The 11,906-nt window shown below is 51.5% G+C and overlaps 1 protein-coding gene across 4 annotated transcripts in view; it reads right to left on the bottom strand.

The window, feature by feature from the left end:
• Positions 1-606: 606 nt before the first annotated feature.
• The window catches only part of PAX7 (paired box 7), a 101,547-nt gene continuing 90,247 nt past the window's right edge, over positions 607-11,906 (bottom strand). For all 4 annotated transcript variants that reach the window (XM_006188265.2, XM_032495304.1, XM_032495303.1 and 1 more), the window contains exon 9: positions 607-4,589. In XM_006188265.2, coding sequence (XP_006188327.2) covers positions 4,474-4,589 — 116 coding nt within the window. In that variant the 3' untranslated portion in view covers positions 607-4,473. The remainder of the gene's footprint in view (positions 4,590-11,906) is intronic.

Raw genomic sequence — 11,906 nt, 5'->3', positions numbered from 1 at the left:
CCTGGCAGCTAATGAATGACTGAACTGTGCAAACAAAAGTCCCCTGGTCTTAAGGAGAGACTAACTCCATGCTACAACTCACCCTCCTGAGCTCCCTGCAGTGTCAGGTTGAGGCTAGACTCCAGGTAAAACCTCCTCTCTGCTTAGCATGTTCCCCAGCCCTGGCTTGCTTCCTTCACCCTCTTACAGATGTCTCTTGAGAACTCTCCCTCAGTCACTCACCTGCCCAAGAATCTCCGTATCAGGCTTCGCTTCTAAGGCACTATGGAAGCTTCTGAGCTCTCTCCTACCTTCCAAATTCTATACACTGGGAGATGGCCACAGAGGGTTCTAAGTCTAGCAACATGAAAAGTTTGTCCTGTTGAAGAAAACTGAGGTCTCACTGGAGAGATGCTTGAGAACAGTATCCATTTATCGAATACTAATGAATCTTCCACTCTGCATCCAGCAGCTGCCTAGCCCTGGGGGACCCGGTGGGGAGCAAGAGAAATGCAGTTCCTACCCCGACCCTCTAAATTAAGTCAAACGGCTTCCTGACTGCCCCTTCAGTCCTTTTTAAAGGCAGCCACACAATGGCAATCAACTGAGTACATGGCATCTTGGAAATGCTTTTAATTTCTTTTTAATGTATATGTAACAGTTACGCCTGAGTTACAGAGGAAGCGCTTACAAGCAGGTAGTTAAAGCAAATGCCAGTTTCTCTTTCTAGTCTACTACTCCATATAGCTGAATAAATTATGGTGCGATTATATTTAAACACACTCCTTCGCGCCCACTCGCCCATGCGGACACCCCACTCACACTCTCACGCGCACACACACACACTCCCACATGGAGGAAAATGGCTGTGAGTCAAACACGGATGCAACCAAGTTGCAGTTCCTAGGAAGAAGGAATGATCTAGAGTGCTATGCAGATAGTTTCCAGGTAGAGGATGGGCCTTGTGAGAGCTGACAGAGAGAGCACTGGATACACAGAGGTCTCTGAGCATTTCCAGATGGCGGCCGGAGCGCCCCCCGCTGGCCTGGGTTTGGTGCCTCTGCAGGAGGGGAGGAAAGATCCGTTGACCTCAAAATGCATCCATAGCGAAGGGCACCCTCGGGAGCTTGATGAGAACAACCATCAGAGAGAGGCCCCAGAGCGTGTCTTTTCTGGGCAACCACGGGGTTTCACAAGTTCCAGGATCCAAATCTCAGAACGCTTTACCCGCTCCGTCTCAAACAACATTGGATTTCAGTGGAGGGATCAAAGTCTGGGAACTGCCCGGTTCTCAGGCCATAGTCAGATTGGAAATCTGACCTTCTCGCTTGTCTTCTGGGCAAACCAACGTCTCTCTTGATTCTTCTCTCCTTCTCTCTCATTCCCCGATCTCTCTTCTCCTTCATGTTCCTCTGGCAAAAGAATGGCAAATGTAAATCACGGAAAACATAAAAGTATAAAAGCAGACCTTGGTTCTTACACATCACTTCTTTTTTTTTTTTCCACAGCAAGAGAGAAATACCAAATGAAAAACAAAGCAATAAAAATGAAAGAACCCAACAGAGCCTGGAATGTATCATTTGAAACACACGATATGCAGATATATCCCTACAGATGGTCCCTGGCACTAGCACGACACACACTGCGGGGGTTTTCTTTCTTTTTTTAGTGTATATATTTATATATATAGATATAAAAGTCAACTTCCTATAAACGGACAGCACATCACCACGTTTCCAACTAATGTACAGTGAGCTCAGAAGAGGGGCCCCCCCGTAGGCAGGACCAACAGCTACTTGTGATAAATTGGAGGAAACATCTTTCGTTTTGCTATGGACTCTATTTACAGGGATGGATGGGGGTGCTTCTGGGCCGGCCTAGCCACAGGGATTCAGGCCTTCTTTCTCAGCCTGTGGTCAACCCTCAAGAGTCTGAGGCCTTGTAACTCTCACGCAACATCACCTTTCTGGTGAAGTTGCAAGCTGCCAACACAGGAATGAATTTTATAGACCGAGTTGGCTAGACGCGTTAATACACTGGGTTTTAGGAAAACCTGTCAGGGTCAGGGTCTCTTTCTGAGGAGGTGGGGCCCCTAAGGGAATAAGTCCCGTTTTCTACCAAGATGGTAGCCTGGGAGAACTCTGGAGAAGTTGAATGTACTGAGAAATCGTTTGGTTTATTCCCATTTCACGACGGGGGGGCAGATGTTTGGGACCGGTCTTAGCAGAGGAATGTTACCTCCTGGGAGTGGGGCTAGTTTTCATGTCACCTGCCTGAGATCCCTGCTCTTGGGTAACATAGCATGTAAGTAGTTTCAGAGCATTTCTGATACAGTCCTCCAGGGGGAAAGATTGACCATTCAAGGAATGTGAATGAAGATTGTGTTGATTTTAAGGAAGAGTTGCTTCCTGGCTGTGACAGCTTCAAAAGCATGGACTGGGCCACCAAGAGACAGTACATTCTTCCTTCTTGTCCAGAGTTTGAAGAACCCAGAGTCTCCTGCAGTGAATGCTCCCATTGAAACCTTGGCTGAACTTGATGGGCCACACATGTCTGGGTGTCCGCTGCTATCAAAGAGTCTGTCCCCAATTAACAATAGGTTCCTCTAGACCAGAGAGATACAAGCCACCTTGGTCACAGTCCAGGACAGGCTTGATATTACTGAGTCCGAAGACAAGAAGCAGGTGAGCATTTGTCACAGGGGTGATTTCCATGCAGGAAAGTGTCCTAGTATCTTGCCAACCCAGCTCCCCAGTAGGGAGGAACTCAGGTCGACTTCCAAAGCAGCAGCCCTTTCCTTTGGGAATGTCTTGTCAGCTGAGGGCAAGAGGCATGGGTTGAGCAAAGAGGTGGCCTCAGGTGCCCAGGTGGGGACAAGCAATTTGGTCCGGTCTTCGTGGGTTCTGTGCTCTGTCTCCTGCCTCAAGCGCCTTTTACCCAGCAGCACTTGATCAAGACGGTCCAAGTGTAGATGATAATGATGGCGATGGTGAAGATGAATATAATTGTGATAAACAGGTGAAGATGGTGAAAAGTTCTAAGGGAGGCCGTAGTCAGGGACTTGAACCACTTCCCAAAGGTCTCAGCTTGCAAAGAGAAGGGAGCTTGGGAGAGCACTGGAGTGGCCGAGGAAGGCGACTTTGCCCACTTCTCCAGAACCTTTGGTGACGGCTCCAAGATTGGCCGTCTGGCTGCACTGGATCAGGAGACAGAGGCATTTCGGCTGAGAGTGTGTCCACACTGAAAGATGCTGCTGTGGGTGGGATAGGGACGTGCCTTCCACCCCACAAATGCCAGGGGGAACCAGTGGTCTTGTCTGTGAGGCAAGTAGTCCCTGATGATCCAAGAACCCTCCTCCAGAGCTCCAAGGGAAGCTCTCTGCAACGCCAGCAGCTTAAAGGAACTCCCGGACAGATGGAGGCCCCATTCCTAGAGAGTTGGGCAAGCAGGGGTTGGGCCTGGGTCTCCGAGGGAGGCTTTGTGAGAAGTCGAAGCTCCATGGGGTGTGGACTTGAAGGCACAGAGCCATAGAGCCAAAGGTTTGCCGCCTACAAGCAGAGGGACCCCAGTTACAAAACCCCCTTCCGAGCCTACCTCTTCTCTCACGTGTCCTCAGGACTTGATCCCCTGCCCCTGCATCTGATTCAGTGAATGAGAAAACTGAAGGGTTCTGTGGGCTCCCCAGGCCCTACGTGCGTGGGCAAGATTGAAACTGGACTTCCCTCTAAGAGCCCAAAGCTGCTTCTGGATGACTGCGTTGGGTCCTGGTAGCCTGGGCCGACCCATTGCTGACAAGTCCCACCCATACGGCCCCGTCCCCTGGCTAAGCCTCATCCTGGTCTTCCGAGTCCCCCTGCCTGGGCTAGATTCGCCCCTCCACCCACTAGAGGTGCATGGAGAAGGTCCTGAAGTCCTCAGTATTCTTGGCTGATTCCCTGGGAAAACCCCAGGGCTAGGGTTCCCCCTCTGCTGAAGTCCCAGCACCCAGAGGAGGAACAGGGTGTGGTTCTGGCCCTGAGCCAGAGACCCCCCCAGGAGGGCTGGCTCCCAGCACCTTCAGCCGGAGTGGCCCTGTGAGCGCCACCTCTGGCCGGGGGACCCACTAGAGTTAGGTACAAAGGGCTCCAGGACCTCATCCCAGACACCATCCTCCTTTGGGCGCCCAAGGCCCTCTAGTTGGGGTGACCTTTGGTTTCTGTGTCTGAGATGGCACAGAGACCATGACAGGATTTTGCTGGGGAAAGACTGCAGGCTGACCAGGGACCCTCCTGGGGCAAGAGTGAAGGGGCAGACTCCAAGGGGTCACTCCAGGTCCGTAACCACAGGTGAATGGTAGACTGGCTGCTCGTTTCCAGAGGGCTGGCCATGAGAAAGGAGTGGGCTCCTTTCCCGGGCTCTTAGGACCCCAGGGCAATGAAGGGACTGAGGCGGGGAGGCTCAGGGATCAGAAGGGTTAGGCTGGGACTTGGGCTGGGGCAAGTCGCCCCAGGGACCCTAGTAGGCCTGGCCAGTTTCCACAGGCAGGAGTCCCAGCACAGCCGAGTGCTCCCCCAGCTTCATGCGACGCTGTGTGGAGAGGCTCACGTTTTTGGCCAGATAATCAACAGCAGCTGGGGAAAAAAAAGAGAGAAACTCCTAGAAATTGAGGTTATTTTTGCCTATTCTTCAATCTGCCCTAAATCTATCCACCCACTCATTCATCCATCCATCCATCCATTCAACCATACATCTATTCATCCATTTATTCATTCATCAGTTCATCCATCCACCTTTTTGTCAATCTGTCCATCTCTGGTTCCATCTATCCATCCATCCATCTATCCAACCATCCATCTATTCATCCATTTATTCACTCATCAGTTCCTCCTTCCATCCTTCTATGCATCTATCCATCTCTTCTTCCCATCCATCCATCCATCCAACCATATAGTTATCCATCTATCCATTCACCCATTTATCCATCATCCATCCATTTATACATTCATGAATTTGTCCATCTGCCCTCTATCTATTCATCTTTTCATCCATCCACCCACCCATCTATCCATCTCTTCACAAAGCTCTTTCTCTCACTACCTTGCCAGTCATTCAGCAAATGTTTGCTTAACACTTGTTGTTTACCCAGCTCTCTTGCGGGATCTGCAGGGAAGTACAGAGGGTATCACATTGTTTAGTGAAGAATTAGTCCCTCTTTCCAGCATGCTTCTACATATCCCTGCTATGGGGGATGCCCATGGTACCCAGGTAGTAGTAAGAGCGAGGTCCTTCTGTCTCTTCTGGACCCTGAGCCCAGCTCATAGATGAGGCAAAGCAAGAACTATTACTCAGAAACCGAAGGAGTTTTTGCAGGTGAGCTTGAGGAGGAGCAGGAAGAGTCATGAGCTTGTGATTCAGGGAGCTGAGACCTTTAGCTTTGTCAATTTGGGTCACCCAGAGGAGACGGATGAGAGTCTGAGGGCGTGTACTCTTGTGTGCGTGTGTGTGTGAACGGTGGAAACAAGAATGAAGTCGTAATGGGCACAAATGTCCACACATGAGCAATTTGCACACGTACCCGTGCACAGATGTGGGTGAATTGTGTGCACCTGTGTGAGTCAGAGAACACTGGGGACACCTGTACCTTAGAGGTGACTGACTTCTACCTAGGCCAGGTACGTGCATCTGTGTGTGTGTGCGCGTGCGCGTGCACGCGCAGGTAGGTATACATGTTTTCTGTCTTGACTGGACTAATTGTGCCCGCCGGAGGCTGCAGCAGAAATCTTCCCTTACCAAATGATGTGACTGGCATGTAACTGAGGCCTCTTGAGGCCCCGAGATGCCACCTCCCAAACTGGAATCCATGGCTGTGGCCAATCCAGCCCCCTGGGACCTCTTGGGTGTAAGGCAGAGGAAGATGGCGAGGGGGCTACCCTAGGAAACACGAGACCTGGCCCAACATCCTCTCCGCCACCTACCCATGGAGGGACCCTGTGACACTACATGCCTCCCCAAGGTTGGGGGCTCCTGCCAAAGGCAGGAGGGCAGAGCCAGGAGGTGATGGGTGTGGCTGGAGGCCAGATGGTCTGTATCAATGATTGAGTTACAAGGTGCCGTACTGCCTAGGGGCTCAAAGGATGTAGGTCAAACCCTGCGCCTGTCAACTCTTAGTGTGTGATTTGGGAGCACACCATCTCACCTTTCCAAGCCTCAGTTTTCTTCTAAAATAATGATAGCACCTGGGTTGAAGGGTGATTGTGAGGATTAAAAGAGAAAATGTACGTAAAGTGGTTCGTTAGCACTGTGCCCGGCACATAGTGAGTTCAGTAGGTGTGGCTCCTAGGACTGGGGTTTCATAAACAGATGTGACCTTTGATGGGGGCAGGAAGGGCAGGAACAGTGCATGGGGCAATTCAGGGTCCCAGCTACTTCCTGTTTATGAGGCTCTGGGCAAAAGGCTTGCCACTCCATCCCTGTTTCCTTCTCTCTAAAATGGGGAGAACAAATTCCAGCTTCCTTAAGGAGCAAATGAGATAATGTGCTTTAAGATGCCAGGCACAGAGGTCTCAGGGCATGGCCCTCTAGATTTCTAAAGGATGTGCAAATGCCTGGGGTCTTTCTGGAGTGTCTGGACCCTGTGCCCCTCAGCTTTCCCTGGGTGCTGCCTCTGAGGTCACTCAGCCTCCAGGCTTCCAGCTGATAGGACAGAGTGATGGTGGCCAGCTTGCCCTGCCTTCAGTCTGCCCCTTACTCTGGGTAAGGATGGGAGAACCTCCTATCTCTGGCCTCAGGGGGTGCCCTGCAGCTCTGGCCACACCATCTCTGCTACTTGGAGTCAGTCTTATCTGGGCTTCGGTCCTCCCCACAAAGAAGGCATATTGTCAGAGTGGTCAGAGGAAGTGGGGAGGGGAGCTGACATTTACTGAGAACTAGCTCCATGCCCTCCTGTTCTAAGTACTTTATGTGCGTCAGCTCATTCAAGTCTCACAACACTGTGAGGCTGCTGTTAGTATCATCTCCATTTGACAGATGACAACACTGAGGCCCTGCCCTGAGAGACTGCATAACTTGAAAGATCACATGGCTCCTAAGTTGTAGAATCATCATTCAAACTCAGGCAGTCTGACTGACAGATGATTGGACAAAGAAGTTGTGGTATATATATACAATGGAATACCACTCAGCCATAAAAAAGAATGAAATAATGCCATTTGCAGCAACATAGATGGACCTAGAGATTATCATATCAAGTGAAGCAAGTCAGACAGAGAAAAATGAATATCATATGATATCACTTATATGTAGAATCTAAAAAAAGTGACACAAATGAACCTATTTACAAAACAGAAATAGACTCACAGACATAGAAAATAAACTTATGGTTAAGTTCGAGGGGAAAGGAGGGGGGAAGGATAAATTAGGAGTTTGGAATTAACAGATACACACTACTATAGAATAGATAAACAACAACACGATATACACCTGAAACTCAATATTCAAAAGCTTGTAACAACCTATAGTGAAAAGTATATTAAAAATTATATATGCATATGTAAACATACTTGGGCAATCTAGTGCCAGCTGCTAACCACTCCCCACCACCTCCACCCAGCAGCCTCCTCTAGAGTCACCCCTGGGCTGTGCACAGCGCTTCAGAGTGCATGGAGCACTTCATTCCGCAAAGCCGGCTTTGGCCCCACTTTTCTACCCCAGAAGTTGTAAGTGACTAGTCTAAGGGAGCAGCTCTTCCTGCGGGTGCGGCAGAAAGGTCTGGCTTTGAATAAAAATGATGAGAATCGCAGAGTGAGCGTTTACTAGGTGTGAGGTGGACATAACCTCATGTAATTCTCTCAGCAGCCCCCAGGTTTTAGATACAGTTGTTCCCATTTTACAAACGTGGAAACTGAGGCTCAGAAAGATGGCTGGCCCAGAGGCACGCATGCAGCATGTGAGCTGGAGGAGCCCGAATTTGTCCTGCTTGTGCCTCTGGTCACTCTGTACCCTTCTCTTTAGCCTCTCCCTGTCACCAGCCACGGCCCTGCGCACAGTAGGTGCTTTTCTAGGAAAAATCGAGAAGTCGAACTTTACTGACAAGCCAGCCAACTTCAAGGGCACCCGTCTTCCCGCAGAGCCTGCCTCTCCCTGGGGTCGAGCCGGGGTCCGGCGAGGGCAGGGCAGTGACATTTCTCATTACGGCCTCTGTCAATGGTCCTTCCTGTCCCTCTGTCCCTCCGTGTCTCCCCTCCTCTGCCTCGTGCCCGCGCCTGGGTTCTAAATGTCTCAAATTAGATTAATCGGGAGTTGGCAGGAGATGTGGTGGCGATGCCAACCAGTAAACAAATCTCAGCCGTCAGCGTCTCGTCAGCCCGCGGCCCCAGAGGAGGACCCTTCTAGACACAAATTCTTATTAGACTTGTCAGATCTATTAAAATTCTTTTCACACTTCTGCGTTCTATCAGCCCCATCATTAGTACGGCCCTGGCCTCTGGGAACACCAGGGCCATATTAATCTGCCGTGCGCCCCGTCCCTGCCCCTCCGCCCCCACCCTCTTCAGGGACAGGGAGAGACAGACAGATGGACAGACGATGGCAGGGAGCAGGAAGGGAAGGTGTGAAGGGGTCCCTGGGAAGATGAGAGGCCCAGGGAGAGAGGCAGACTCTGCTGCCTAAGAGCCTGGCCCACGTGTTCACTCCGGGCACACCTGACGGTGAGGCTCTCATATCTAGAGGTGTGGCCTGCGCACATCAGTATGTACTGCCGGGTGACCTCAGGCGAACAGCCTCTCTGGGGATCCCATTTCCTCATCTGTCCAGTGGGAATAACCCCGCACACTGCACAGGATGGCCATGAGGATGGAATGCCAGACCCGCAGGAGATGCTCCATAAACGATCGTTTCTCCTTTCTTTATACACATACCTTTTGTATAGTTATACCCTGAAGCCACGTAGATATGCACATTAGTGAATATTCACACAGAAATACAGCTCTGTCCATGCACAGGTGCCTGTGAAGTTGTGAACGTGACTTCACACCCAGGTGAGTCTAGGTGTGAATCGTTACTCAGCATCTTACACAAGTTTGTGGTTTGGTACAAAGAGAACTCGGTTTGAAGTTAGGAGACCTGGAGTCCATCATTCACTTCCTGTGTGACCTTGGGAAAGTTCCTAGCCTCTCTGAGCCTTAGCTTTTGCATCTGTAACCTGAGGGCAAAGAACACCTACCTTGGGTGGGGTTTTTGCGAATTACATAAAATAAGGAACATGCATTTTGCCCAGAGCCCGATATGCCAGCCTCATGCACGGGACAGATGTGGGAAGATGACAGGTGGTCCCGGACCTACAGGGAGCAACTTGGAACATGAGGCTCTCGCACGTGGACTGTGGAAGCCCAGTCATAGGTGGATTTAGTCGCCCATGCACGTGGGGCGGTGGTCAGTGGGAACACTGTGTGTCCCGGGGCTGTTTCAGAATGTCAAAGGTGAGGGGAATGGTACCATGGGAAACTCTCGAGGTAATGGAGTTGAATCCTTGGGCCCCTATTTCATAGATGGCAGGTCTGAGGCTTGGAGAGGCGGGTGACTTGTCCACGCCATGGTAGGGGAGGGGCAGACTTTCCCTCAGGCCCCTCTCAGCCCGAGCTCTGTGGGGTGGGGGAAGGGGTATGGGGTCTGAGCTGAGATTCCCTCTGGGTAAGGCTGGAGAATGTGGCCCAGGAGAAGCTCTGAGCTACCCCTGGAGGAGTCAGGGGAACGAGGCTGGCACTAGAGGGGAAGTGGGGGCAGGAGGGGGAGCGGCAAGGAGGAAGGCTGAGGATGGAGGACGGAGGAGGTGGGGCTTGGGGTGGGGTGGGGGTGGGGATGGGGAGGAAATCACTCCGGCCAGCTTTGCCCCAGCAAAGAGGAACAAAACTCCTTTCTCGCCTCCTGGGCCCTTTCCCTTTTGATCCCCCTCCCCGGCGGCCACCGTGCTGACTTTAGGGTTAATTTTATTTCCGAGTTGGGCAGGCGCCCCTGGAGGGGGACACGGGGCTCTGGGTGTGACTAACGCCTGCCCCAGGCTGGGGCTGCTGGAGCTGCTCTAAACTTTTTATCAAGAGCATGTGTCTCACTCAGTGCCCAGGAACAGGGGCTGGGCCAGGGTGTCACCCTGGCCCCCCTGGAAACACTCCCGTGCATCCGCGTGCACCCTGCTCTCAAACAAACAGGCACACACACGTTCTGTCACCCCCTGCACAACATTCGCACAGACACAGTTATACACACAGGCAGCAAGCATCATGTGTTCACTCCCAGATGCACAACTGGACAACAGTGCACACAGCCACACCCAGGCACACACTCACACACCCGTACTTCCACTCTGCATACATAGTCTATGCGCACACGCATCCTCCCAGACGCACACTCACAGACACACTCCAGCATATGGATGTGCTGAACGCACATGCAGACGCACGTACATCCTTGTACACTCACACACACAGCTACACACATGCACACGTATTATACCTGCCTGCATAGTGACATGCGTCAGACACACAGGCACTGACGTAGACACTGAGCCACACGCACACACCCGCGTGCACATTTAGACACACGTGGATATGTGTTATAGCTACATACCCTCACATGACCAAATGTGTGCACATGTGTACTCACATACAAACCCACATTCAACCAGGTGCACACGATACACTCATACTCATACACGTGTGAATCGTCACGCGCCGCTCACTCATCCACACACCCACGCACCTACACACAAGATGCCTGCCCAAACACTCCCTCAACACGTGGACGGTAACAAATCCGGGACACAGGTGTCCCCACTCACCCAGATACGCATACGTGAACCCGCACACACACAGGGACGGGGCCGTGAGCACAGCTGGGAGGTGGAGGCCGGCACAGCTGGCCCTCATTTAGCCGTGGAGGCCGCGGCGGTGAGAGGAGGGGGGTTGGTGTGGGGGGCAGGAAGCAGAGGTCAGGGGGGCCGGGCCAGGGCTGCAGCGGGGACAGAGGAGGCCCTGGGGCTGGGGGGTCTCGCCCTCTCGCCACACGCCCTTCTGATTCGTTTGACACCAGCAGGTGAGGCCTCTGCCGGAGGTGGGGCAGGAGGGCAGCCCGTGACCTCGGCTCGCCCGTCCTGGCCTGCCCTGCTGCTGCCCCATCCCTCCGGCAGCTGGAGGCTGTGCAGGCCTGCCTCTGGCAGCCTCTGGTCTGAGGGTCTGCTGTCCCTGTCTCCCGGCCAGGTGTCAACGGCACGGCGGCTGGGGTGGGCACCCGAGACCCGCTCCAAGTTTGGGGAAACCAAGGCTGAGGACGGGGTGGGGTAGGAGTGGAGGAAAGAGCTCAAAATACAGCTCTGCCCTACAGAGTGGGGCAGAAAAGGGCAGGGTCTCTCCCACCACATCGTCTAACATGGCAGCCACCAGCCAAGTGTGGCCAGGAGCTGAATATTATCTTTTGATTTAATTTTATCTAATTTAAATTTAAAAACCAAAATTCGATTTAGCTTCATGGGTGGGAAACTTTTCAGTGTATTTAGAACAACTTGGCTGTGTGAGTCTACTTCCTCAGTTGTAAATTTTACGAAACTTAAGCGCAGACCGAGTATTTGCGGTGCAAACTTAGTGTCTGAATTAAAATGGGCTGGATTTCAAAAACACTGTACCAAAAAAAGAATGTAAAAAAATCTCATGAATGATTTTATATGGATTACATGTAAAATGATCATCTTTTGGAGGATACATATGGGCTAAATAAAATATATTAATAAAAATAATCTCCACTTGTTTCTTCTTATGTTTAAAAATGTGGCTACTAGGACATTTTAAATGACATTTGTGGGTCACGTCACATTCTCATGGGACAGCTGGGCTCTAAGACAATAGTAGCCTGAGTGCAGGGGTCCAACTCAGCAGCATCTTAGGACATCTCCTCTTTTCTGG

The sequence above is a fragment of the Camelus ferus genome, chromosome 13 (genome assembly GCF_009834535.1).
Source record: "Camelus ferus isolate YT-003-E chromosome 13, BCGSAC_Cfer_1.0, whole genome shotgun sequence".
NCBI lineage: Eukaryota > Metazoa > Chordata > Mammalia > Artiodactyla > Camelidae > Camelus > Camelus ferus.
Note: the sequence above shows the minus strand (reverse complement) of the source record. Positions and strands in the feature narration are given on the sequence as shown.